The sequence below is a fragment of the Stegostoma tigrinum genome, chromosome 16, assembly GCF_030684315.1.
Source record: "Stegostoma tigrinum isolate sSteTig4 chromosome 16, sSteTig4.hap1, whole genome shotgun sequence".
Classification (NCBI taxonomy): Eukaryota; Metazoa; Chordata; class Chondrichthyes; order Orectolobiformes; family Stegostomatidae; genus Stegostoma; species Stegostoma tigrinum.
In genome coordinates, this window is record NC_081369.1 from 15,021,200 (window position 1) to 15,049,023 (window position 27,824).

The 27,824-nt window shown below is 39.9% G+C and overlaps 1 protein-coding gene across 2 annotated transcripts; it reads right to left on the minus strand.

Moving 5' to 3' along the window:
• Window positions 1–5,168: 5,168 nt before the first annotated feature.
• usb1 (U6 snRNA biogenesis 1) lies at window positions 5,169–27,384 on the minus strand. 2 transcript variants are annotated; one of them, XM_048546221.2, is made up of 7 exons: window positions 27,181–27,384; window positions 25,338–25,489; window positions 20,448–20,631; window positions 15,872–15,925; window positions 13,504–13,609; window positions 11,137–11,217; window positions 5,169–5,337 (listed from the first exon to the last, which is right to left on the minus strand). In XM_048546221.2, the coding sequence occupies exons 1-7, from the start codon at window positions 27,309–27,311 to the stop codon at window positions 5,233–5,235; spliced, it is 813 nt and encodes a 270-aa protein (XP_048402178.2). In that variant the 5' UTR covers window positions 27,312–27,384; the 3' UTR covers window positions 5,169–5,232. The 2 variants fall into 2 exon arrangements, with proteins under 2 accessions (XP_048402178.2, XP_048402179.1); XM_048546222.2 differs by lacking the exon at window positions 27,181–27,384 and adding an exon at window positions 26,805–26,905.
• Window positions 27,385–27,824: the final 440 nt, after the last annotated feature.

The following is a 27,824-nucleotide window of genomic DNA, read 5'->3' on the forward strand; positions in this document are numbered from 1 at the left end:
TCTGCTACAGCCCATCTACTGCAGAATTTTTTTTACTCATGCTTTTACGATCAGCAGTCTTAACTACTTGAATGCTCCTGCACCCTCCAAAAGCTTATTCATTTCAAGCTTTGCTGCTTGGAGTCTGCTTCCTACACAGGCATTCTGGTTCAAAACTACCTCTCTATTAAATGCACATTCTAGTGTTAAAATCCACCTGTGGCCTTGTCCCAATCTCTCAAACTCCTTCAACCCTAAAAATCCTCGAGCTCCTGTCTCCTGTATATTGCCTACCTTCCAACCCACCAATGGTGGTTAGACCTACAACTGTTGAGATTATAATCTTGGGTATTTATTTTTGAAGATTTTTTTTCCAATTCTCTCTGTTCCTTGACAAATCCTCTTAGAATGTAACTCTCTGGCCTTGTAATAGTCATCCTTCTCAATATTCAAAAATCGCTTTTGATTCAGTATTAAACTGTTGCATTTTTGGATATTTATGTATATAGAATCTTTAACAGGAAATGTTATAATAGCGCAATGGATAAATAGAAACATAACATAAATCAAATCATTCATAAATAACATCACAAAGTTAACGGTTTTTCATTATTCCTGTATATCGTATACAGTTTATTTTCTTACTAATTTCTTGGCAATTTCACTTCTGCTTTTCTGTTCCTCTTCATCAAATCATAGAACATACGCTTTTTGGGAAATAGAAGCCACCATCAAATTGCACAATGTCCACCATTTGTGACTCCTCAGATACTGAAGCAATCCATGTTCAAAACAACAATATCCAGGCTTGGGCTGATGAGTGGCAAGTTAACATTCACATCACACAAATGCCAAGCAATGACGATCTCCAGTAAGAGACAGTCTAACCACCACCCATTGCCATTCAACGGTGCTACCATTGCTGAATCCCCCACTATCAACATCCTTTGGGGTACCATTGATCAGAAACTCAACTGGACATAAACAAACATAGTGGCAACAAGAGCACGTCAGAGGCTAGGAATACTGTGGCAAGTAACTCACCACCTGAATCCTCAAAGCCTGCCCACCATCTACAAGGCCCTGGTCAGGAATGTGATGGAATATTCCCACATGCCTGGATGACTGCAGCTTCAACAGCACTCAAGGACAAGGTAGCCTACTTGCTTAGCAACACATGCGCAAACATCCATCCCTCCAGCACTGACGTTCAGTAGCAGCAGTGTTTACCAGCCACATGGTACACTGCAGAAACTGAAAGATCCTTGGACAGCACCTTCCAAACCCATAACCATTTCTGTCTTGAAGGACAGGTAGCAGCAGGTACATGGGAAAACCATCACCTGCAAGGTCCTCTCCAAGCCAGGCACCATCCCAACTTGGAAATATGTTAGCATTTCTCTGCTGTTGCTGGGTCATTCTGGAATTCCCTTCCTATCAAAATCATAGATCAAGCTACAGCAGCTCACCACCACCTTCTCAATGGCAACTAGGGAAGCGCAATAAATGCTGGTCTGCCGACGATATCCATGTCCTTCAAGTGAATTTTTTAAAAAAACTATAATGTAATAGTTCATCAAAATATTCCACTAATATTAACAGCCTAGATAAACTTAAACTTGCTTTATGTACATCATTATGTAACATTACTGTACATGTAATTATCTGTATTTTGCTATGCTCATTTTTGAAGACACAATGCTGCCTTGCTATCAATTTGAGCATTCACTCTCACTTCCCCATAATGTCCATACAGGTTTAAATATTCTTGATAGCTTCGTAAATGTTCCTTGCAAGTCTTTTTGTTTGCTCTGTTCAGATGATGCACATCCCTCCCAACCAGCACTTTTTTTGTCCTAACTGACCGTGGACTTGCCAAAACTAAAACAAAATCCTTCCTTCCCATCTGTTTGAGAGGGAGACATTAAGAATCCTTTATGCTCTTTGAACTAAGCTTGAATTAAGCTCTTATGCGCCCTGAAAAAGTTCCTAGAAACTTAAGGCATTATAAATTGACAATACAACAATAATAAATGACTGCAAATTTTGAGATCTTTACTTTTTCGACCAAATGTTCTAGCTTACAGAATTTTACTTTAAACTGAATCAATTCATTTTGAGTCGATCCCTGCAATACTTGAATTTAATGGCCTCTCTCTCCTTCAGGATGTTGTGTTACATTGCTATTTTATTTGAAATCTTATCACTCCAGGTACAGTAGATTGGTGTTCCTGGCCCACACGTTCTAACAGTCAGGTAAACATTGGAGCAGTGGACATTGGAATTGCAGAATCCTAGATACAGCAGACCCTGTAGAAATTGCCGAGGAATTTGAAGATTCTGACGGCTAAACCCCTGCACGTGGAACCCTTCAAATACCCTCTTAATAGAAGAGGATTCAGCCTTCCTTTAGTTAACAATCACCTGGAAACATTTAGACAATTCTTACTCCTGGTAAATTAAATTGCCGCCACCTTCTTAATCAGAACCCCTCAATCCAACAATTATTCCCAAGGAACCCAACACCACCCTGCGCTAACCTAAAGCCCCAGCACTCAACCTACTGGTCAACTGGCCAACCTGGTACCAGCCTTCCACCTCTATCCTCCCAACACTCCCCACCCTGCTGGTTCAACCATACTCCTAGCAACCCTGACATTCTGCCCTTCCCCTCCTGTACCATCTCCTCCTGCCTGCCCGCCTGCCTCACATGGCTGCGCAAGTTTGAATTCAGTTTTGGAATCTGGAATACAAGCTAAAATCAGCAACATTGGCCATAATTGAAGCTATTGGTTTGTGGCCGAGAAAGACATTCAGCTATATCAAACTGGTACAATAAAGTCCTTGTTACTCATTGACAGCTAAGAACAGGTTCTAAAATAGGGAGAGCTGTCCCTCGCTACTGAAGCAGCAGTCTGAAGTAGTTGTACTCACAAGCAACTTCCAGCCAACTTCTCCATCTCTTTCCCTGGGTGTGCCCAACCCCTACTACCAGCATGCACCAAGCAGCACAATCTCCCTACATCTGCATTGCTTGTGCACTTTTAGTGAGAGGTTAACCTCTGTCTCTTTCTTGATCCAGCACATTTAAATGTAAACCCCTACATGTTTTGACAAACCCATAACTTCCTAGTTCCAAGTAGATGACACGGCATTTATCCATGCTAAATATCAGGCAGATGTGGGCAATCCATCAAAATACAGCAACAACCTATTGCCTTGATTTGAACCTACACGTTTAAGAACATTCCACTTCCTTTCCAACTTCAGAAACTTCTATCTGTACAAAGCAAATTTAGAAATTTTGAAACGAGAAAAACAGTGTTGGGGTCATAGAGTTATGTAGCACCAAAACAGACCCTTCAGTTTTCTAGTTCAGATCCTCTCTTTCCTGTGGAACTTCAAATGCATATCTAATGCAATCATTACATTAGAGTTGTTGTCCAATTGCAGTAAATTTCAGAGTTTCTAGAGATAAGGTGGTGAGTACAACGAGATCTAGGTGTTTTTGTACATCAGTCAATGAAAGCAAGCATGCAGGAACAGCAGGCAGTGAAGAAAGCTAATAGCATGCTGGCCTTCATAACAAGCTGAATTGAGAATAGGAGCAAAAACGTCCTTCCGCAGCTGTACAGGGCCCTGGTGAGACCGCACCTGGAGTATAGTGCGCACTTTTGGTCTACAAATTTGAGAAAGGACACAGAAACAGAGTGAACAATAAAAAAAAGGTCAGATTACTGAAAGATCAGGTAGAGACAAAAGAAAATTAGAGGGTGAAGAAAAAGATGAAAGAATTTTTTAATGCAAATTACCATAAGTAAAAGTGAGATCAAGAAAGTAAATAGAGTTACATTTTGAGTCTTGTGATACCTTGTCAGAACAGAGCAGTTCGGAAGAAGGGTCACTGGACTAGAAATGTTAACAGTTTTCTCTCCACAGACGCTGCCAGACCCGCTGATATCTCTAGCATTTTCGGTTTATGTGCATTTCAGATCGCTAGCATCTGCAGATCTTTATTTAATTACAGACTCCTATGATTTCCTGGCTGTTGCAACATTGAGTAGAATTGCAAAGTCTATAATCTCTTCAGCAAATGGGCCCTTTGGTTGCAAATACTAGTCCTAACTTTGTGTCCTCTTCCATTAATATTTAGAAAGAAAACCTGAAAATTTCTTGAAGCACAAGTGAGATTGATGTTGAAATCAATGAGGCTAGTGACGGAACGGCACAAAACATAGTGATTTGTATCAATTCTGAACTCTCAGCATATCTTCCTTGTCACAAATTGCTTTTAAAAAATAAATTAACAACACAAGTACACTAAACTTGCTGTTTTTTTGCCAGTAAATTCAACACTTGTGTTATGCTGTAATCAAATCTACATAAAAAGAAAACTATCAAAATAGCTTACAGTTCTTCAATATCTACAAACAAATATGCACAAAAACATGACTGCAATTCTCCAACCTTACCTGTAAATTATTTTGGATTGAAGCCTGTTCAATATTATCATGATTGTCACATTCACAGTTTTCACATATGTAACCACAACTCTGACAGAAAAACATTTTTAGATGAATACTTGGTTTATTTATTTTTGGCATTTTCCGCAGTTATACGCAAGATATTAATTTCAACGGAAAATTCCCACTGATTTTAAAGTTAAGGAAAGAAAGGAAAATGCTATATATACACATTCTGAAAGATAAACATATTTATAAATAGTTTCAAGTTGAAGCCTGTATGTGGAATAAGCATTTTAAATATGCAACAAGACTGGAAAGATTGTAGCTTCAAACCCTAATAGTCTCAGTGTTTAGTTCAATATTAAAATGCTTAAAAATGAAATAAAATGAAAAATTGAAAAAATTAGCAAATTTTAAAGTCCAACTATTTTGATGGCCCACATAGTAAAGGTATTATGACATGACAGGCACAATAACCCCACTCAATTGGAGGCAGTTCTGCTGTAAATCCATTTGTAAAAAGCCACTCTCTTTGTTTGAGGATTTAAAATAAAATTACTATTTACTTCCTTTATCTCCTCTTTCATTCAAAAAATAGTGTTTTTATTCTGAAAGATGAATTGTTCACACAAATATGAATCAGCCAACGCACACAATCTGCTACAGGCAGACGTTATGCTGCATCTCCATAGCTGGTGCAGCTAGCTGGGAAAGAGGAGGTTTCTTGGTGTTGATCTTAGGTCAAGTTATTGCTTCCAGTCGAGTTCTTAAAAATGAGCAACTGCTGCTATCGCATCGGAAAGGAGAAGATCTTGTTTCCAATTTTACATCGCACTTGATCTGCAAACATTTGGAGGACTCTGCTACTGTTTTCAAATCTATCCACTATAGCCTATAAACAACAGCAAAACATCAGATTTAGAGAATGTTGCCAGATCTAATACACTACCATAAAATGTTAAGAGATTTTCTTAAACATTAAATTTTGATAAAACATTTAATTCTTCAAATTTGTTTGCTTAGTCCCTGAATGTTTTGACAGAAAAAAAATTGTAAAATTATTCAGGAACACAAGAATTAGGAGCAAGGGTAGGCTATTCAACCCAACAACCCTCTTTGACACTCGATATCAAATGATTGTGGTGTCAACTCCATTTTCCCGTCTGCCCCCATAACCCCTGACTCTCAGATTTTTAATCTATCTAAACTCAGCCTTGAATATATTCAATAACAATATTGTATTGGCCCCCATTAAATTTCCAAAAGATTTTATGTTTTCTGGACACAAGCAGTGTGTGCAGATTCTAGTAATTATAGAAACTAACAGCACAGGAAGTATTTGAGCTAGTCTTTGACAGTGCAGCTGTACTCAGTTCCACATTTCTCCTTTTGTCCAGACTCTGTAAACTCCACAGCTTCATGCACTTCTCCAGTTCTATTTTCAAATTATTTACGGAATCAACTTTCACACCTTTTCAAACCCAAACCCTGACCACGTGGAGTGAAAACATCTGCCGTCAATTATTTGAAATCTGTGACCTGTAAGTATTGATGAAATAGTCAAAGGGGACAGTTCTCTACTATCTACTTTCCCAAAACTTCCGTTATCTTGAAAACCTCGATTAGGTCACATCTTGACTTTCTCTGTCTCAAGGAAAATAGTCCTAACATTTCCAACCTCTCAACAACCAATAAATGAGATGTAGGCTCTGCAATCCTGCCATGTACAATTGTAAATAGCGATAAACAATTTATCCAACAGGTAGCTTCATGAATATCCCCATCTTCATTTATGGTTGAGCCCAGCATTTCAATACAAAAAATCAGGCTGCAGTATTTGGAACAATCTTCACCAGAAATGCCAGATGGATGAGTTTTCTCAGCCTCCCCCTGAGGTGCCCAACATTACAGATGCCAGTCCGCAGCTACTTTAATTCAACCCGCATGATATCAAGCAACGACAGGAGGTAGTGAATACAGAAAATGCTGTGGGTCCTGACAACATTCTGGCAATACTGCTGAAAATCTGTGGTCCAGATCTAGTCTCCATCCCTTGCCAACGGCTTCCACTATAGTTACAACACTGGCATCTACCTAACAATGCAGAAATTTGTTCAGCCGTGTCCTGTTCACAAAAAGCATGACAAATCCAGGCCATCCAATTACTGAGCCAACAATCTACCTTCTTATTCTCCAAAATGACAGTGCAATAAGGTGGCACTTGCAAAGGAATAATCTGCTCACTGTTACTCAGTTTGAGTTCTGACCTCGTTACAGCCTTGGTACAAACACGTATTAAAAAAACCTTATTCTAGAGGTGCGGAGAGAGTGACTGCCCTTGACATTAAGGCAGCATTGACAGAGCATGGCATTAAAAAACCGTATCAAAACTGGAGTGAGTTGAAAGCCAGTGATAAAACGCTCTGTTGGTTGGAGTCACTGCTATCACAAAGGACAACGGTTGTGATTGTTGCAGGTCAAATATAGCTCCAGGACACCACTGAAGGGGGTTCTTGGCACGGTATCCTAGGGTCAAACATATTTAACTGCTTTATCAATGATTTTCTCTCTTTCATAAGATCAGAAGTAAGGCTGTCCACCAATGATTGCATCATGTTTAGCATGATTTGCAACATTTCAGATATTCAAGCAGTCACGTAAATGCTTGGAAAGACCTGGACAATATCTAGGCTTCTCTCGATAAATACTAGTAATATTCATACCACACAAGTACCTGGTATTGACCATTTCCAGCAAGAGATAATCTAACAATCACTTAACACCTTTGCATTGAGTGGCATTACCATTGCTAAATTCAAAATTGTAAAATCCTGTGGATTACCACTGACCAGGAACTGAACAGGACCAGCCATACAAATACGCTTACAAGAGCAGATCACAAGCTAAGAATTCTGCACTGAATAACTTTCTTTTTGACACCACAATGCCCATCCACAGGGTGCAAGTTAGGAATGTGATTGAATACACTCCACTTGCCTGGATGAGTTGAGCTTGAACACTCAAGAAGCTTGGCACCATACAGAACAAAGCAGCCAAGCCTAACTGGTATGCTAACCACTATCTTAAACATTCATTGCCTTCATCACTGACACACAGCGGCAACAGTGCATACCACGTACAAGCTGCACTACAGTAATTCATCAAGGTTCCTCCGTTCAGCACCTTCCAAACTTGTGATATGTACCACTGAGAAGGACAAAGGCAGCAGCAGCAGCTTGGAGGGGGGGGGGGGGGGGGGGGGGGCAACACCATCGCCTACAAGTTGCCCTCCAAGCCACACACAATCCTGAGCTGGAACCATATTGCTGTTCCTTCATTGCCCGTGGGTTTAAAATACTCGAGTCCTCTTCCAGATAGCATTGTGGTGTCTCTGCCAGGAATGCAGATGTTCTAGAAAGCAACTCACAACTACCTTCTCCAGGGCAATTAGAGATTGGCAATAAAAGCAGCCCTAGCCAGTGACACCCAAATCTCATGAAACAATTTTTTTAAAAAGCTGAAATCCTTAATTTCCAGCAAATCTCCTCTGATTTTAATAAAAGCCTTTAACACATTGTTTGAGGTGTAGACTGTAGAATTATCCACAATATTCCATCGAAAAAATTCTCAATAATCTTTGAGTAACAGAATATATTTCTTTAAGTAGGTTAAATAGATGAAGTGGTTATATAAAAAGCAGATTTGATGTGGAATATACCCTATGCTTGTTCTGTACTTGTGACATATACAGTGGCAGATATACAGGCAAGCCTTCAAATCTAAAACGGTAGCATTATTTGTGCTGTGCAATAAAACAGCATCATCACCATGCCTTGTAACAAAACATTATCCAACCAATTAAAGATAAGATGTGATTTTTAAAAAAAATAGATATTTCATCTGAAAGAAACTTGGACCCACTACCTGATGAACATTGTGATGAGATGCGTTAAATACTGAAGCATGAGCTGTTTCACTTTTCACATATACTGCCAGGCCTGCTGATTAAGTCCAGAATTTCTGATTTCATTCCAGAGAAAGCTGCTGAACCACACAGGTCCCAGACTCAGTCTCAAGTTTGTGATTAGTCCAAGTAAGGCTGCTACAGTTGCCCTCAGCATTCTGGGCTAGGAAGGGGGAAACCAGCTATTACTGAACACTGTCCATCAATGCTCGTTGTGCATGTGGTGAACTAAATATTAGGTGATAAACCTCAAGATGTGACATCCCCCAGCAACAGCTGAGTCCTTTGCCAGCATACACTGTCAAAGCTCAGTTATGAGAATTGACCACTTGAGCAAAGTACCTAGAGGCACCTACTGCCAATGGAATTTGAGGTGATGATTTTAAAGGAAGGTAAACTTCAGTGACAAAGGAAAAGCAACACAACAAGATTTTTTGCTTTTTGGATCTAGCTCATTCGAAAGAAAAGGTATAATGTTTTTGTTCAGCTGTTGTTGCAATACCTCACGTCTTTGCATCATATAAAATAACTGACAATTAAATGAGGTGTCACCATTGATACCCAATTGCCTGAAAAAACTGCTATAAAATAATTAACTTAACATGCTTTATTTTACTGCTAATCATTCATGCATTTCATCTTAATTGGAAATGCTGACAAAGGTTTGTCAGACTACTGAGCTTGGCATTTAATGGCCAGAGGCAGCTCAAGCTGAAATACTCCCCGAAATCAGTGAATTCCTTCGAGGTTTGCCACGTTCTTTCACTTAATAGAACCAAGTCAATTATCAACATTCACAGTTTTAAAAAAAAAATTCTATGGATTTTCTGCAATTCAAGAAGTTTTTCGGAAAAGATGAAGAAAGCACAATTTCAGTTTGGCAAGGGTCTTGAATCCTCTGTGAAAATAATATTTACAAATTAAATTACTAACAGCATAAAACTAGAAGTTCATTTCACAAGAAATATTTATTCTTCCACAAAATATTTGTCACAATGCAATGCAAGCTTGTCAATGTCAACACTTGGGAGGAATAAGCACTATGACAGGGCAATACATTACTGAGGCTCTCTCAATGTTTTAAAAATTCATTCATGAGATGTGGGTGCCACTGGCCAGGCTAGCATTTATTGCCCAGAGGGCAGTTAAGAGTCAACCACATTGTTGTGCGTTTGGAATCACATGTAGGCCAGACCAGGTAAGGATGACTGATTTCCTTCCCTGGGCCATTAGTAAATCAGATGGGTTTTTCTGACAACGGACAACGGTTTCATGGTCATCACTAGAGTCTTAACTCCAGATCCTTCATGACATTCAAATTCCGCCACCTGCCATGGTGGGATTTGAACCCTGGTCCCCAGAACATCAGCTGCGTTTCTAGATTAACAATCCAGCAATAATACCACACGGCCCTTGCTACTTGCCCCCCCCCCTCCACAATTTAACATTAGAAACATTACTGGTTAGGGAACAATTCTAAATTAAGCACTGACATGTTTTCCACCAAGTTTCATAGTGAAAACATTTCCAAAATATAACATAATTTTGACCAATATCAATAATGTAAAAAATGAACAATGTAGAATTTGCATCCAAGCATCACTGCAAGCTGGAATGTTCCACAGCTGTTGAGTATATTCAATGCTGAGATAGATAAGTGATTTGGACTCCAGGGGACTAAGCAGGAAAGTGAAACCAAGATGAAAGACCAATCACGATATCATAGAGTGATAAAGCAGATTTTAGGGGCCACATGACGTACCTCTGCTTCTATTTCTTATATTCTGATGTAACACAGAATGATGTAGGGCTATTTGTTTTCACAAATGTGAAGATTTTCCTTCAGCAAAATTACAAAATAAACATACCCAGCACATTCATGAATAAGATCATATTGTACACAAATATTAACAATGTAACTGTGAAATATCAGAAACTCACCAGTTCCACGGGGATCCCTTTGTACACATTTACAACCATTCAGTTAGTGCAAATCCAATCCATGAAGGTCAGATAATGACACAAACTATGTCAATTTGTTATTTATTGCTGATCAACAAATAGCAAAGGTATTTCCTCAAAATTTCACAAGAACCACAGCACATCCTATGTTCCGGTGGTGCAAATTTAGAATGATTTCATGAATTACATTAAAAAGACACAGATTAAGAGATAGAGACAGTTACAATCTGAATCAATCACACACCCACATCATGGTTATGCCAGATATCCCTCTGGATATCGTTTGTTACTATTTTTTTGTTACGATTTGCATAATCCTATTCCCAAGGGCACCAAAATGCTGGACCCAGCAAGTATAGAGGAATCATGTGGGTTTGGATGTTGTGATCCTAGCTTAGGCCAGCTGATCTCCTGGTTGTTAATTTAAATGGACAGATCAGAAACAAGTTCTCACTCCCTACCTGATTTTTCTGAATATACTGCCAACACAATATACCCAGGCACAAAAGCAGAAAGTGTGTCTGATGTACACTACAATGTAGTTTCATTATTTGGCAAGATTGAATCATCATCCAGATGGAAACAACAGCTTTAAAAATAAGTATTCAAATTATGAATTCAATGAAAACAAAACATTAGTTTTCTTGTGGTAATCTGAACCTTTGGACTGTATTCCAGTGGTGACTTAAAATCACCTACTGATTCTCACTAAGTTTTAATTTTGACATGTGATGTAGTTTCACATTCTAGTACCCGAGTACCTACCTGCAGCTCCTGATTGTGCTTCTCAAGTTCAGCAGTGACATCCCCCAAGCACCAAGCCACACTAATGTGAAAGGAAGGTTTCTGTCAAAATTCAAGAGAGATTTATTTTGCAGATGAATGAGTCCGCATCAATACCACATGGAAGTTTTAAAAACAGACTTTCCTTTACAGTTTACAAAGGCCAAATGTGATGTTTTTGAGATATGTGCATTTTGCACTAATGTGTTCTGGAGATAATTTTTGGGTCTTCAAGCCTGTTCTGTTAGATTTTTCCATATGTGATCTGCTGTGCTCTTTACTGAAGCAGGGAAAGCCACCTAAACTATTTGTAACTACCATCACCCTTCCAGATTTAGTAATTATCACATGATGAGAATTTGAAGCTCAGAATAATTCAGGTGGGGTTGCTGCATTCGCAAACCTGAAGAAAAGGCACAATATTCCACAATAAAAGGACTTAAAGAAAAAGCTGTCACACAATGCACTATCAACTAGCTTAATTTTTCATTTTGCATCCTTAGTGTACATTTTGTGCATTTAATAATGACGGTATCAGCATTGTGAAATAACCATTTACCACTATGAGCATCAGGCAACACAGATATAGAAAGGATGTTATTAAATTAGAAACAGTGCAGAAAAAAAATACTAGGATGCTACCTGGACTACAACGCTTGTGTTATAAGGAGAGGCTGCAACATTCTTCCCTGGAATGTAAGAGACTGAGGGATGTTCTTCTAGGTCTAAAAAATTGTCAAAGGCACAGATAAGGTATATAGCCAACAGCTTTTCCTCAGGGTAGGGGAGTCTAAAACTACAGGGCATAGGTTTAAGGTGAGAGGGGAGAGATATAAAAGGGTCCAGTTGGGCAATGTTTTTTCCACACAGAGGGTGGTGAGTTTCTGGAACGGGCTGCCAGAGGAAGTGATTGGAGTGAGTACAAGTTCATCATTTAAGAAATATTTGGACAGGTACATGTATGGGGCAGAAATGGAAGGATATAGACCAAATGCAGGCAATGGAACAAATTTAATGGTGAAAACTGGGCAGGTGGATAGGCTGAGCCCAAGGGCTGTTTCCGTCCTGTAAACCTCTATGACTATGTCAGGTGCTTGTAACGTCAGATAGAGAATAAAGTTTTTCACACTGTCTAAATGCGCCTGAAGTCCAGCAAAGGAGAGATGTTACCTACTGTACCAGTGTGAATCTCCTTCCACATTTCTCAGGAATTGTCAATCTGTGCCAAATAACTGAACCTACCCTAGCTAATCTACAAAGGGATAGTTACTACAACAAGGAAATAGTACATTCATCCCACCAGTCAGGATTTCAAGGTCAACAAAATCAACTACACAGTTAAAACAAAAGTTGTGATCTAAACGTGCACGTCCTGGTAACCTGACCACTCTGGCATCATGTCCAGTTCTGGCCGCCAAGACACAGAGGAAACATCAAAAGCTGCAAGATGATGTAGAAAAGAACCACAAGGCCTATGCCATGGAAAAAGTCTTAGTTGTACGCAAAAACAAAATCACAGAGAAACAGGCTGTTCAGCCTGAAAAGGTGAGGGGTGATCTTATTGAGTGAAATCAAAGAATACATTCTCTCCTCCATTAAAATTCTCTTTTAAATTGAACTCTTTGATCAAGCCTTTTATCACCACTAATACAGCAGTGTTTTAGCTCTGTCATTTATGTGGGCTGATTACATTTCTGAGAGTAGCTCAGGACACTTTCTTATGTAATAGATACTGGTTAAATGCATATTCTTGTGGCTTTCTGCCATATACGAAAATGGAGACAAAAACCTTGGAATGATTTAAGACACAATTGGGTGCTACAACGTGGAAATCAAAGGATCTTTCATTATGCACGCAAGAGGTTAGGCTGCATGACATCTCATATCGGTAATCATCACCGAATCTTGTGAATTTAGATTCCAGGCATCAGGGACAGTGTTAACCTACTGCATCATGTAGCCCCCTTGATATTATGGAACTAAGAGCTGCACATCGAAACTCAAGTTTATACTGGCATTTGATTCACAGCAAAGACTCAGCATGTGATGACGCACTTTACTTATCTTATGTAAAGCACTATTTTATTGAGTAAAACTGCAGAATCAAATTGTCATTATGGCATAGAAGGAGGCTATTCAGTCCACTGGTTAAACTTGGAAAAGAGCTAAGTATTTTAGATATTACAATACTATATACTGTACAAATTCAAAATTAACTCTTTTAAGCAAATAAAAATTATGAAACGTGCCTCCAAAATGCCAGAAATATTTTGAAGCAATTAGTGTACAGTGTAAGAGATCATAGGTGATGCACTCTGACATGCAGCATGGATTATAAAGTGATCAAACCTTATGGTAAGTTTTCAGATCAAACTCCTTCATGCATTTATCCACCTCACTGACGACTTCTTGTAAGTAGTTGTTGCCACCCGAAACCTCTAGGCCAAGGAAAGTCCTGTATAGGAACGGAAAGATCTCGGTGACTTCACAAAACAAACAGTATCGGTGGAATCTTTTGTAGGACCAAGATGAAAACTTTTTCATTACTGACCCTTTCTATATATTGTGTGATAGGTTTCCATTATCTGAGAGATCATAAGCCCAGATCCTTTCAGTAGGCTTCACAGTCTCACAGACTAACCTAGTTTAAATTGAAATAAAAACAGAAATTATTGGAAACACTCAGCAGGTCTAGCAGCATCTGTGGAGAAAAACACAGTCTCCATCTCAAATCTAACTTGATTCTTCAGAACTGCAATTTTAAGTTGAACACATCTCTCATAATCTAGTGTATCATTTAAACAATAAACAAGTCTTGTACTGTGAATATGAGGAAATGAGAGTAGAGAAAGTCCTACTTCACTAAAATCACAGTTAGCTGGAATCATTACAATCTGATCATCTTCCAATCATAAGTGGCTGCAGTCTTGGCTTATTTTATAAACTGTCTGATTAATTTTGAATAATGACACAGACTAATGTCATTCTTAACTCAGGTACACATATTGCTCACAGACAAAGTTCACCATTGACTCAATTAAACATCTTAACCACAAAACCTGACTATGTCACTTTGGAATCTTGAAAAAAAAAGGCGTGGTCAACAAGAGGGCTAATTATTGAGAACATCCCAAACAAGTACTTTTTATAGATTACAGTGCTCCAAAGCAACTATATTACCATTTTCACTATCAAGGGCTAAGGCACAGAGCTGTACAGAACGGAAACAGACTCTACGGTCCAAATTGTCCACGCCGACCAGATATCCCAAACAAATCTACTCCCATTTTCTAGTACTTGGCCCATATCCCTCTAAACCCTTCCTATTCATATACCCATCCAATGCCTTTTAAAAGGTGTAATCGTTCCAGCCTCCACCACTTCCTCTGAAGGCTCTGAATTCCACATACACAACAACCACTGCATGAAAAAGTTGCCCCTTGTGTCCCTTTTAAATCTTTCTCCTCTCACCTTAAACCTATGCCTTCTACTTTTGGACTCCCCTACCATGGGGAAACGGACCTTGTCTATTCACCCTATCCATGCCCCTCATAACTTTATAAGCTACCATTAGGTCACCCCTCAGCCTTCTATGTTCCAGGGAAAATAGCTTCAGGCTCTCCCTATAGCCCAAACCATTCAACCCTGGTAACAACCCTGTAAATTTTTTCTGAACCTTTCAAGTTTCACAACATTCTTTCTACAGCAGGGAGATAAGAATTGAACACAGTATTTCAAAAGGTGACCTAATCAATGTTCTGTACAGCCACAACATGACCTCCCAACTCCTATACTCAGTGCACTGACCAATAAAGGAAAGCATACCAAACGCCTTCTTCACTTTCCTAACTACCTGCAACCACTTTCAAGGAACCATGAACCTGCAATCCAAGGTCTCTTTGTTCAGCAACATTCCCCAGAACCTTACCATTAAGCGTACAAGTCTTGCTCGGATTTGCAAATTAATGGTTTAATGCAAACTATTTAGTATTAAAATGATTTTCACCAATTTACACTTTAAAAATATTTTCAAACTGAGAACAATCAGAAAAAATAATTATCTGTCTCTGAAAAATAAGGTGATAAACAAATATGGGACATATTAGGTTTTCTGCACATAAATTACAATCACACAAAAGACCTTATACCTCATAACAGGTCACAGTCAGTTCTTCATGATGTTATGCTAGTATTTATTAAGGGTGCATTGTAAGTAGAAAACAACTGTTTTGAAAGTGTTTTTCAGAGGAAAACAGCTAGTCTCAAGTATTCCGTAAATTAAGTTAAAGGGCTACCAGACAATTCTCGGTGCTAGAAATCTATAACTTTTATATGGAATATTTTATCAGAAGGTTATCTCTTCAGAATAAAAGAACCCAAAGTATCTAGTGTAATCACTAGCAGGGAATTTAGTTTTTTCTAAACATATCTCAAAAATTGTTGCTGAACAAAGAGACCTTGGATTGCAGGTTCATGGTTCCTTGAAAGCGGTTGCAGGTAGATAGGAGAGTGAAGGCGGCGTTTGGTATGCTTTCCTTTATTGGTCAGTGCACTGAGTATAGGAGTTGGGAGGTCATGTTGTGGCTGTACAGAACATTGATTAGGCCACCTTTTGAAATACTGTGTTCAATTCTTATCTCCCAATTTTACAAGGACAGCTGGGAACATGGTTTGTGCATCGTACAGTCTGAAGTAGTGCTGTTAAGGGACACTGTACCTGGTCTTTTCTTCATTAATGTAGATCTTCACTTTATCTGAAACACAATAGAACCTGCAGCATAATAAAAAAAATCTGAGCATTAATAATAAGCTAAATTACAACAATAGCCACACAATAAAAGTACTTAATAGCACACGAGGTGCTTTGCGACTTGAGGTCTTCAAGAGTGCAGGTTCTTGCAGTGGTTATCAATTTGGACACTTTTGTCCAACCGATTCTTTGCTGTAGCCACACAGAGATCAGCTATACTGCAGCTACAAAGGAAACGATGAAGCAAGGGTAAACACAAAAACATCACAGAACTATTCAGCACTGGAGGCTGCATTCAACCCATCATTTCCCTACCAACCCTTTGACAGAGCTATCCATTAATTAATTTTCCTTGACCTTGCTCGACAGCTTGGCAGTTCACCCCTTTTAGCAGTTAGTCAGTTTTCTTTTATTATTGAATCTGTTTCCACCACTCTCTCAGCCAGATCATGTGACATGGTATAAACTTTATTTTTCTCATATCACCACTGGCATTTTTGCCAACTACCTTAACACTGGTAATCAACCTGTTCAGGGATGTTATTATATACATTTGGAAGAGGTGGGGCTTGAATCTGGGCCTCCTGGCTCAGGGTTAAGTGCACTGCCACTGTGCCACCAGAGCGCACAGTGCCAATTGGTTCCCAATCTTTCTGCAACTGGAAGCAGCTGCTCCTTATTTAAGCTTCAACAACCTTAATTATTTTAAACATGTTGGTCAAATCTCCTCTTAATCTTGCCCCAGCTAATTCTTCTACTTTCTCCATGTAAGTGAAATCTGCGATATCTGTTATCATTCCTGTAAATATCTTCTGCACTTGCTCCAATTGTAGTGCCCAGAAATACACACAATACACCACTGGAGCCCAACCAGTACTTATTAAAGACTGAACATAACCTGCATAATATTTACAATAGGCAACCTGGCTATATGGCTCAATAAGTCCATGCCAATGTTCGGACTCTATGAGAGCCACCTTCCAAAACCCTTACCTAACTCTATCAACATATCCTCGTATTGCATTCTCCATTGCACTTACCTAGCTTTCCTTTGAATACATTTATCTATCTGCTTCAGCTCTTCTTTCAGTAGGGATCCCATTCTTTAACTTCACACAGGAAAATTTTTTACTTTTGTATGCCATGCCTCTATTTATAAAGCTAGGGATCTCATATTTTTTAAGCTTGCTCAACTTGTCCAGTCATCTTCAATAGATCATTGAGCTGCAGAATTGTTACAGTGCAGGAGGAAGCCATTTGGGCCCATTGTGCTTGCATCAATTCTGTTACCAAACTCCAGCCTTTTCCCCAAATCCCGGCACACTATTTCTATCCAAATAATCATCCAATCTCTCAATTGCCTTAATTGAAAATACCTACTCCTCGTTTCCAGGCAGTGCATTCCATGCCTTAACTACTCACTGCATGAAGAGGTCTTTTCTCACATCACTTTAAATGTATGCTTTCTCATTCATTTTTCTTTTAAAAGCAGGAACAGTTTCTATCGACTCTGTCCAGATTTGTGCACATAAACCAACAGTGGATCTGCTTCTGCACCTTTAGGCTCTCCTCATTCTTTTCATCAAAATGAATTATTTCACACTTCTGTGTAAAATTTCTGTGGTCATCCCATTTCACAATTTTGTTATTCCTCCTGAACTCTGTTACTGTGTATTGTTGACCAGAGACTGAAGAATGACCTGCACTGTGGCAAGCTGGCTATCACACTTGCTAGCACACTCGTGAATGGATAGCACCTCATTAATACTCAGAAAAAGTGAAACCTGCAACAATCTCCTCAGTAAACAGGCTGGCACTGTATAGGCATCACAGGCCAAAACCCTAAGGACCTCTTCTTTTACTATCAAATACTGAACTGCAGAATACGCCACCCCAGCATTGTACTAATTTACCCAAATTAAACGTGTGATGTACAACTCAACATTGCACACTGTCACAGATATTCCAAGCACTAAGTGGAATGCCCATAACCGACAGACACAAAATGACTGAAAGTCCCTCTAGCCCTGTTCAAAATGGCTGACAAGTAGTTAAACAGAATTAAAAGCCTGATCCAGCATTTAAGGGAGATCATAAGTAACACAATGGTAACTTTAAGCAGGGGTTATTCCAAGGTAAAAAGGAGTTCTGTACAAACAGCAGCTGAAAAAGTTCTGTTAGAAGCAGTGTGATCAGAAATGTCCAAGTAACAGAAAGCTTGAAAATTTGTAACAAACATTGAAGAAAAATGTATAATCCCACAATAACAGACGCAGATGATTAAAAGGGGGACTATGGCTCGTATAAATATAGGAGACCAAACAAACTCTTTCAGCTATGAAAGTGATCGAGTTTCAGCCTTATCAATGAGAAAAGTACAGTTCCGAGGAAGGGGCACCAAACTTAAAACGTTAACTCTGACTTCTCTTCACAGATGCTGGCAGACCTTTTGAGCTTTTCCAGCAACTTCTGTATTTGTTTCTGAGAGACAATAAATCTCATCCCACAAAGATTAAGTGACCGGAATGTGTCATGGTGCAAACCAACAGATAAGAACATTTCACAATAATTAGCTATTTTTCTTGAACTATTTACAATTTTAAGACTAGGTTCTAGTTAAAGATTCTTCAGATAATCACAGAGATAGATTTCAACATTGCTTTAAATACACATATTACAAAAATACAGAAATCACTGAAAGCATTGGGGAAAACGATTCAAATAAAAATATGAACACTAACTAGTCTGTGAAAGTAAAGCAGCACCCCTCCCCACCACTTACCATTAAAGGAAAGCCTAGTACACACTCTAAGAAAGAAATTGCTCACAACTCATTGGCTAAAGAATGCTAACAGTAGGAGTAGATATAAAACTTTACTAACTATATAGTAGAACTAAAATTATGAATCTTATATCAGTTGGTAAGAACCAACTTCCTTCTGTATCTTTTGTCATTTGGACCGTAGGAAATAAGATCTTTTCCCTAGGATGGGAGATTTCAAGACTAGGAGGCACATTTTTAAGGTGAGTGGGAGAGATTTAAAAAAACACTTGAGACAATTTTTTTTTTTTTACACAGATGGTGGTTCGCGTGTGGAATGAACTTCCTGAGGATGTGGTGAATGCTGGTACAATTACAATGTTTAAAAGACATTTGGTTGGATACATGAATAGGAAAGGTTTGGAGGAATGTGGGCCAGGAGTAGGTGGGTGAAACAAGTTTAGTTTGGATTATGTTTGGCATGGCCTGGTTGGACCGAAGGGTTTGTTTCCATGTGTATGACTCTACAAATAACATAACTTGATAGGGATAGCAATAAATACAATGAATAATAGAATACAAGCAGAGCTTAGAGATAAGCAAATATGGGATATGTCTAAAGGAGTATAGCCAGTAACTTTGGAATGCGAGTTGATAGGGTGCGTTGAAAGATCCCAAGGCCTGGTGATTGCAATGTCTATGAAACATCATGAGATGACACGGAACCTAAGGCTATCCACAGAAGTCCCCATCATTGATTAGGTGTTACACAAGATTGGATGTATAGCGTAAGAGGAAAGGCACAGTGACCACGTTCTATGCGATTCCTATAACAAAGTGTACTAAAATACTGTATCCCATTGGGAAAATCAGAGCATTATTGACCTCTCTTCCAATCTGAGCCAAAGATTACGGGGGTAATTGAGTTCTCACGTCAAGGCCAGATTCGGGGGCAGTCACTGGCCCTCTCCCTGTGAGATCCAGTGATTGCTTGAATAAAACTGCCACCCACCTAAACTTTGCCTGCCTCCTGATTCTTTGTCCCTGGTCGGGGGTTTGCTCCTGTTCTGGGCATGATTACTGCTCCTGCCACCAAAACCCAGGAGGGTAACTGCAACAGGCAAACTATTGGAGATGGTCTATTTTTATTCAAGGACCTCGTCAACCCACCAGCAATACTTTTTTTGCTCATTCTACCACACTGAGGAGTAATAGCTGAGGACCTACGGCAGAAGAAACATCCAGCAGAAACCACTTCCACACTGTAGACCCCACCGCTTGCCTACTCAGCTTTGATCTTCATGGTGAACCCTTTTAAACCATTTCCAGATGCCTCTCTGTAGCCAATATCAGTAGGGCGGCCACGTCCAAGCAGGCTGCAGCGTGGTGTATCCATGTAATGATTCACTTTGTCAGTGGGTGCTTGCTGACTAAAACTGGAACGTGACTTTACTGAACTCCAGCTAGGCACTAACAAGGTGACTGCTTCTTCTGTGACTTTGCACAGGCTCAAAAAGCACAACATGTTTCCAAGTTCCATTCAATTTTGTAAATTAATTCCCTATCCATAAACTGAAACTGGACTGCAGTGATAGGAAAAACAAATCCTAACTGCTAGACTATACAAATCATCCCAGATAACAAAATGGGATGAAAAATAACACAAACATTACTTTAAACATGTTATTATTTCTGATCAGTCATGATGATTGAAAACATATTTTATTCATTGCCACAGACAGTTACGTTTATGCACCAACAGTACAGTAGACTCAAACCCACCTGTCAAAGAAACTCAGCTTTTCCTTTAAAGATTCCACAAAGATGTTTATCCAATGATAACGCAGCACAACAGTCTGTGACAGACTGATATGAAACTCTGACAGGCGAACCATCGGTAGCCTGACAGTCTGCAGATGAGTCAGCAGCAAATCAATAAGTTCGAAAAACTCCTCTACAGGGTAATCTGAAATTTAAAAACAGAGTCTTGTTTCCTTTAGAAAATATGAAAGCACCAATTGCTCAGTTGCACAGGTTATGCAATAGGTTATCACACATTCATTTAATTACAAGGTATTTTGAAACAGCAAAATCAAAATTATTCAATTGGTCCTGTTGTTAAAGCAAAGAGTAACTAAAGCATAAATGCATATTAATATTAAAATAATTGCTATCTGCCCTATGTTGCCAGGTTAACCTCCAAGCAAAGTAAGGACACATTCCTATTGTTCAGGAATTATCTGAGTAGATTGAAAACATGTTCAGCACATTGCTGATTAGGATGTGCTGAAGTGTACAATATTTCATCCACTTTATGCAGGGCAGGGAAAGTCTAGCTGTTGTGTTTTTGACCGAAAAATCATTGCCCGCCAAAGATTTCTTCAACTTATTTAAACCTCCTCGATTGCTATCAATGAAGGCCTTCAAATAAATTTCTTCTTGTCTCGAGGCAATTGTGACACAAACTATAACATGGATTACCATGGAGTTGTCTTCAAACTGAGGGGTGAATTTTCTAAACATTCGACGAAATTTTCATATTTGGTGGTTTCATGGAGGATTCCTTCTGTGAGCCGTAGAGACATTTCTCATTCAATTTTACCCTGCTCACTTCATTCAAGTCTGCACACTGCCTTCATGGCCCTGCTTTTTGTGCAATCTTACACTTAAACCCTAGCTGCACACTATTTCCAACATTGCCAGTTTGGTCTTAAGTATATACCTGGATTGGCGTGGTGTGGTGTCCATGATCCAACCAAGCTCACACACATGCTATAAGAAGGTTCATTATGCAGTACCAAGTGGTGAACTGGATGATAAGTGAGTTGAAGATGTGTCATGATGGGGTAAGGCTGGTGCTTCCACGAATGAAAAGTATAGGCAGTCCCTGCCCATGGAGTGGGCTCTAAGACAGTGGGGAAAGCAGGTCAAAACGGATGCCAGGGGAAGTCAAAAGCAAGCTGTAATCATTAGGTTATTTTCAAGACTGGGACTTGGTCCCATCTAGTTTGCTTCTGGTACCTGGGAAATAGCAATCTACATATAAATGAAGCAAGATTAGGCAATAATGAGTTGTTAAATCATACAAAATGCTCCTTGCCACTCAATGAGATTCTCATCTAGTCATTTAAACAGAAAACAGACTTCTTTTTCTCAACACTGAAAACCTCACATTTCACTCTCACTGTGTTTTCCCACTCTGTTACCATAGCCAATGTTTCTCGGGGACTGGGAAAATTCAGCCCAGTTTCCAAAGGAGGCATCGTGGCTCTCCCTACAACACATGGGCTGCAGCGGTTCAAGAAGGCAACTCACCAACACGTTCTCGTGCGCAACTAAGAAAGGCCAATAACGCTAATCCAGCCAGCAATGCCCAGATCCAACCAGTGAATAAAAGGTCCGAGTTTTCTCTAACTGAGAACAAGCAAGGTGCCAAGAGAGGGCACATTCTTTAAGGGTCTTAGCAGTGATGAACATTGTGGAAAAGAGACTTCGTTTGCAGAAAGATCATTTCTTTCCCCTTTAGCGTTAAAGATTCAGCCACTAGTTATTTTAACATGTTTGTTACAGCTCCTACCAGTGGCTAAAATCAAATACAGCATCAACTTGACAAAATGGTAAAGAAAATGTCCTGCTAAAATGAGCCAAAAAGCTAGTCCTGGCCCTCTGAACAGTCAGTGAAGCCTCCCCAATAATGTACAACATGGACAATTTCTCTCCTTAACTGTCGCCCACACAGAAAGTCTAACATCAAACCACATTCACAACATTCCTAGGCATGCTGAAATATTATAAACTCAGGTACAGGACAGAATTAGAGATAATGGGAACTGCAGATGCTGGAGAATCCAAGATAATAAAATGTGAGGCTGGATGAACACAGCAGGCCCAGCAGCATCTCAGGAGCACAAAAGCTGACGTTTCGGGCCTAGACCCTTCATCAGAGAGGGGGATGGGGAGAGGGAACTGGAATAAATAAGGAGAGAGGGGGAGGCGGACCGAAGATGGAGAGTAAAGAAGACAGGTGGAGAGAGTATAGGTGGGGAGGTAGGGAGGGGATAGGTCAGTCCAGGGAAGACGGACAGGTCAAGGAGGTGGGATGAGGTTAGTAGGTGGATGGGGGTGCGGCTTGGGGTGGGAGGAAGGGATGGGTGAGAGGAAGAACCGGTTAGGGAGGCAGAGACAGGTTGGACTGGTTTTGGGATGCAGTGGGGGGGGTGGGTGGGGGGGTGGCTGGGTTTTGGGTGGGGGGGTGGGGGGGTGGCTGGGTTTTGGGTGGGGGGGTGGGGTGGGGGGGTGGGGGGGTGGTTGGGTTTTGGGTGGGGGGGTGGGGTGGGGGGGGGTGGGGGGGGAAGAGCTGGGCTGGTTGTATGGTGCAGTGGGGGGAGGGGACGAACTGGGCTGGTTTAGGGATGCAGTAGGGGAAGGGGAGATTTTGAAACTGTTGAAGGAACTGGTTGCAGGAACAGCAACTCATATTCCGCCTGGGAACCCTGCAGCCTAATGATATCAATGTGGACTTCACCAGTTTCAAAATCTCCCCTTCCCCCACTGTATCCCAAAACCAGCCCAGTTCGTCCCCTCCCCCCACTGCACCACACAACCAGCCCAGCTCTTTCCCCCCACCCACTGCATCCCAAAACCAGTCCAACCTGTCTCTGCCTCCCTAACCGGTTCTTCCTCTCACCCATCCCTTCCTCCCACCCCAAGCCGCGCCTCCATCACCTACCTACTAACCCCATCCCACCTCCTTGACCTGTCCGTCTTCCCTGGACTGACCTATCCCCTCCCTACCTCCCCACCTATACTCTCTCCACCTATCTTCTTTACTCTCCATCTTCGGTCCGCCTCCCCCTCTCTCCCTATTTATTCCAGTTCCCTCACCCCATCCCCCTCTCTGATGAAGGGTCTAGGCCCGAAACGTCAGCTTTTGTGCTCCTGAGATGCTGCTGGGCCTGCTGTGTTCATCCAGCCTCACATTTTATTATCTTATACAGGACAGAATTAGGTCATTTTTGGTGAATTTACAATCAGCATTTTTCTTTCAAATTATATATGATAGTTTAGACTTTCACCCCAAATGTTTAACTTATGCTTAAAACAAAATGAAAATTTCTACAATCTGAGCTATCTGAAAACGGTATTTTTATGCTTTGTTTTACTTTCATTTGTCGTCTTCCATATCATGACTCTCGCCACCAACTGAAAATCGGCTCTCAGATCTACCAACCGAACTGCCCGTCAATAAAGTCAAGAATTCGTTTAGCCGTGACACAAGCTTCTCAATTTTAATCGAATGAATGGATCAAAGCCCCCGTCTGCATTTTATAAAGAGTCTGAGTTCCATTCAAGTTTGAAATTTAGTGCATCAGTCGACTAAATATCAGCCTGAGTCTGAGAGAACACACTCACCTGAGTTGTATGTATAACTGAGATAACAAAGTGCACACTGAAGCAATATTATTTTTAGGCTGATTCAATCCAACACTCAGCTGGGTTGCAATGCAGAGTGATGATAATAGCACAGGTTCAATTCCCATATCATTTGAGGTCACCACGAAGGTTCTGCTTTCTCAACCTTCCATCAGCTGAGTCACGGTGACCCTCATGTTAAACTCACCACCAGTTGTCTCTCTCTAATGGGAGTTTTCAATAAAGATAGACAATAATACATGGTATTTAATGATGAAATTAAGCTAATCTACAAACAGTCTAATTGGAAAACAAAATGATCAGAGTGTAGCCAATAACCCTGATAAAAAGATGTGAATGTGTCACTAAAGACTGCCAAGATACAAGATGAGGAAAACTATGGAAATGGTTGCCAGAGCACTAAACAACTTATCAACTGGAAGTGAAAGTGGATTATTAACTGTCCCTGTTTATTTCCCTTTTGAAATAGAAGGTATGGTCATCTATTGTGGTCATCAATACAATTACAATGGGCTATGTTTAAAGTTTAGTTCCAGTCATGTTTTTACATGGTGTTCTGATCATTAAACATTTCAGTGAGAAACGTTATACAAGGGGTGGGTGTTACAATCATGTTGTGTAAACTTGCCAATGAAAAATATCCTTTTGCTGTACCCTGTTATTAACAGACTATTAAAGCATTAAATAAAATGCTTGCTCGTTTGTCTTAACAAATTTGAATTTTGACGTTCTTTATCTTGTTGTTTGCCAGTATTGTGAAAATACTTACATAAAACTGAGCGCATCAGTATCACTTGCCTAATGATGAACTCTCATTATGTCGCATATTTATCTTACAAGTGAAAACAAACCACTAGAGGATCATTTACACAATAAATCCAATGTACCGAGATCCACAGTCCACCAACATTAACAAAGATGTAGCGACATTTATTCTACATTTGGCACAGCTAGTATTTCTTTGCAATGAATAACAGCAAAAGGATATAAGACACAAGTGAATCACTTCATTGCTTTTTGGGGGCTTGTTCTCTTTTCAAAGTAACTGTGGGTTTTGCTTTCATAATCGCTTTGACAATTTGTTTGCTGTGAAGCACCTTGGAACATGTAAGAATACAGTATGTAACCCAGAGTTCCTTCTTTCCTTTCAGACTTTGTACTGACATCACTAGAAATTCCATCAGCAGTTTTCCAATTTCCATGTTGAAATTTGCTAAACTTTAAAAATCAGTGACTTACATTCCAAGTATACAAGTGTTGCCCAGTTGCCTCGCTGGTGTGGAAAGCTGCGTATGCGACCATCATGTTTGGCACTATCATCCGGCTCCTCTTCAAATTCCCTAAACATACCCATTACACTCTCTGGGACTGGCAAGCGTTGGGATTTCACTCTGTGCAACACCAATAAAAACAAAACATCAACACTCAGAGTCAGCATATAACAACTGGAATCAGTACATCACTGTGCTAAGCAAAATCCAGACAGAGGGTTCAAATAAAAATGTATTGCTTGCTTTCACGCTACTTGCTCTTTGTTTCTAAATTACATATCTTTGTTTCTCTCCCATTCTTACAAGTGATTTTTTTCCTCTTTCTTATCCTTCATTGTGCTCTCCATTTCCAGTTTGTAGGAAGAAATACAGAAATTTACAGCTGCATTTTTTAAAAACAGAATGAGATGCAAACTGATGTGGTGTGCCAAAATATAATGATCAGGCATATTTGTTATTATTTAAATATGGGAATATTAAAGAACTCCACACACACAAAGGATAAAAATTCTACGTTACTTAAAATATAAGTATCTAAGCAAGGTAGTGGAACAAAGGGATCCATGATCGCAAATAAACATATCACTAAGTATCTGAATTATGTTGAACTTTCTTCAAACCTTAATTAAGTCACATTTTCTCAGTGTTCTGAATTATAAACAGGGTATACAAGTGCCAATGAGGTATAAAGGTCATTTAAAAGGATGACAATAAAATTGTTTGCTTAAATATATAATGATGAAAGGCTGATTGTCTTAGCTTTGGTGCTAAGCATATTGAGTTGCACATAATCGAATGTCATTTGGAAGTGCATTATAAAAGTATATTAGTTGCATTAATCCTCTCTGGCACCTCATCAATAAGTTCAATCAAACTAGTTCAACAAAATCTGCCTCCAACAAATCCAGGACAGCTTTTCTCTAGTTAGCTTTATTTGTTCCAGTGACTGTTAACTTGGTCTTGGACATTTACTACCCAGCACTGAGGTTAAACTGACTAGTCTGGTTTGAACAAGGGTGCGGCATTTGCAAATATTCGATGTTCTGGCACATCTCGTTTCAAGGAAAACTATATCACCATATTTTCCAGCCTGCTTCCTTCAGCATCCCTATGGTCCTAATGGCTTACTAATGTCAAGTACAGCCATTCTTTTGAAAACATCCTCTTCATTAAATTTCAGCCCATCCAAGCCTCAGTCACTTTGTGATTTGCTGCTACACTTTAACAGCCATTCTTTGATGCTTAAGCAGTCATATAGTATTTTGACTATGAAGTGTCCCTCTCTCGCCCTTTTACTATTTAAGTGCATATGGATTTCCTTCTATGTATCTGCTAATCTTTTTTCATACTCTTTGTTATATTGATTCCCATTTTCATTTCACTTCCGAAGGTTCTATATTTAGTCTGATCTTTTCACTCATATTATTCAGCTTACATCTATCATCAGTCCTTCCTCTTTTGTTGGTTTTGCCATTCTTTGTATCTCTTTCACCATCCAGGGTGCTCCTGCTTTAATTGCCTTGAGTTTTACCCCAGACGTTCCATCTGTATCTAACTGAACCATCCCCCTTTTTTAAAGTTACAGCTTTACCAGCCAATCTTAGATGTTGTAAGTCGTACTGACAGAACGTTATGAAGGAGCATGTGAGAATATTTATTCTAGCAAAGTCTGTTTGGGCTGAATGGCCTGTCTCTGTGCTGTTACATTAATTCTGTTTGTTATATTTATTTTGGGTAATACTTGAGTCGGGGGAACCTCCTGGCGATGCACACCGACCCTTCTTCCGCTACTTCCGACCTGAGATACTCACTCAGCCCCGCCGACAGCTCCTTGCTCTGCTGGGCCCCGGGAACCCGCTTCGCCCAGACCCCGCTTCTTCTGCTCCTGCTCCTCCTCCTCCTCTTCCTCGCTGCTGCTACTACTGTAATTCACCAGAAACATCGCGGGGCCTAGGATTCTCACACCATCTTCCGTGTAGTTGCCGCCATCTTGGGCACCGGTGCCACCTGCTCAATGTTCCGGCCGGAATGTTCCCAGCACGAGAGTTCCGGGGAGCTCACACAAACAGCCGTCAGCAAGAAATCTCCCCGAAGCAACTCACAAACTTCACCCCAGCTGTTCACATACCTCACTCATGGTCTGTTCTTGCCCAGCAGACACATGATTCTAAATATATGTTTTGTTGTATGCCCCTCCATTGTTTTATTTTTGCATTTACAGCAGGATTTTTCTTCATATTGAATTGGAAGATTTTTTCCCCCCGTCAGATAGAAATTTCCAAAAAAACGTGGATGTCATTCGCTTTATATTGGAAAAGTCAGTATTCACAGAAAACTGGATATTGGTGTTTTTCTGTGATGTCCCAGCTCAGCATTCCTAATAATTAGAACAAAACCAAAGAGAAGTACAGCACAGGAACAGGCCCTTCAACCCTCCAAGCCTGCGCCGACCATC

Coding starts and splice junctions, on each gene's coding strand:
- usb1 (XM_048546221.2), bottom strand. CDS start 27,311: ATGTTTCTGGTGAATTACAGTAGTAGCAGCAGCGAGGAAGAGGAGGAG. Junction 25,490..27,180: donor GGAGCTGTCGGCGGGGCTGA/GTGAGTATCTCA, acceptor GGTGTTGCACAG/AGTGAAATCCCAACGCTTGC. Junction 20,632..25,337: donor AACACTTGTATACTTGGAAT/GTAAGTCACTGA, acceptor TTTAAATTTCAG/ATTACCCTGTAGAGGAGTTT.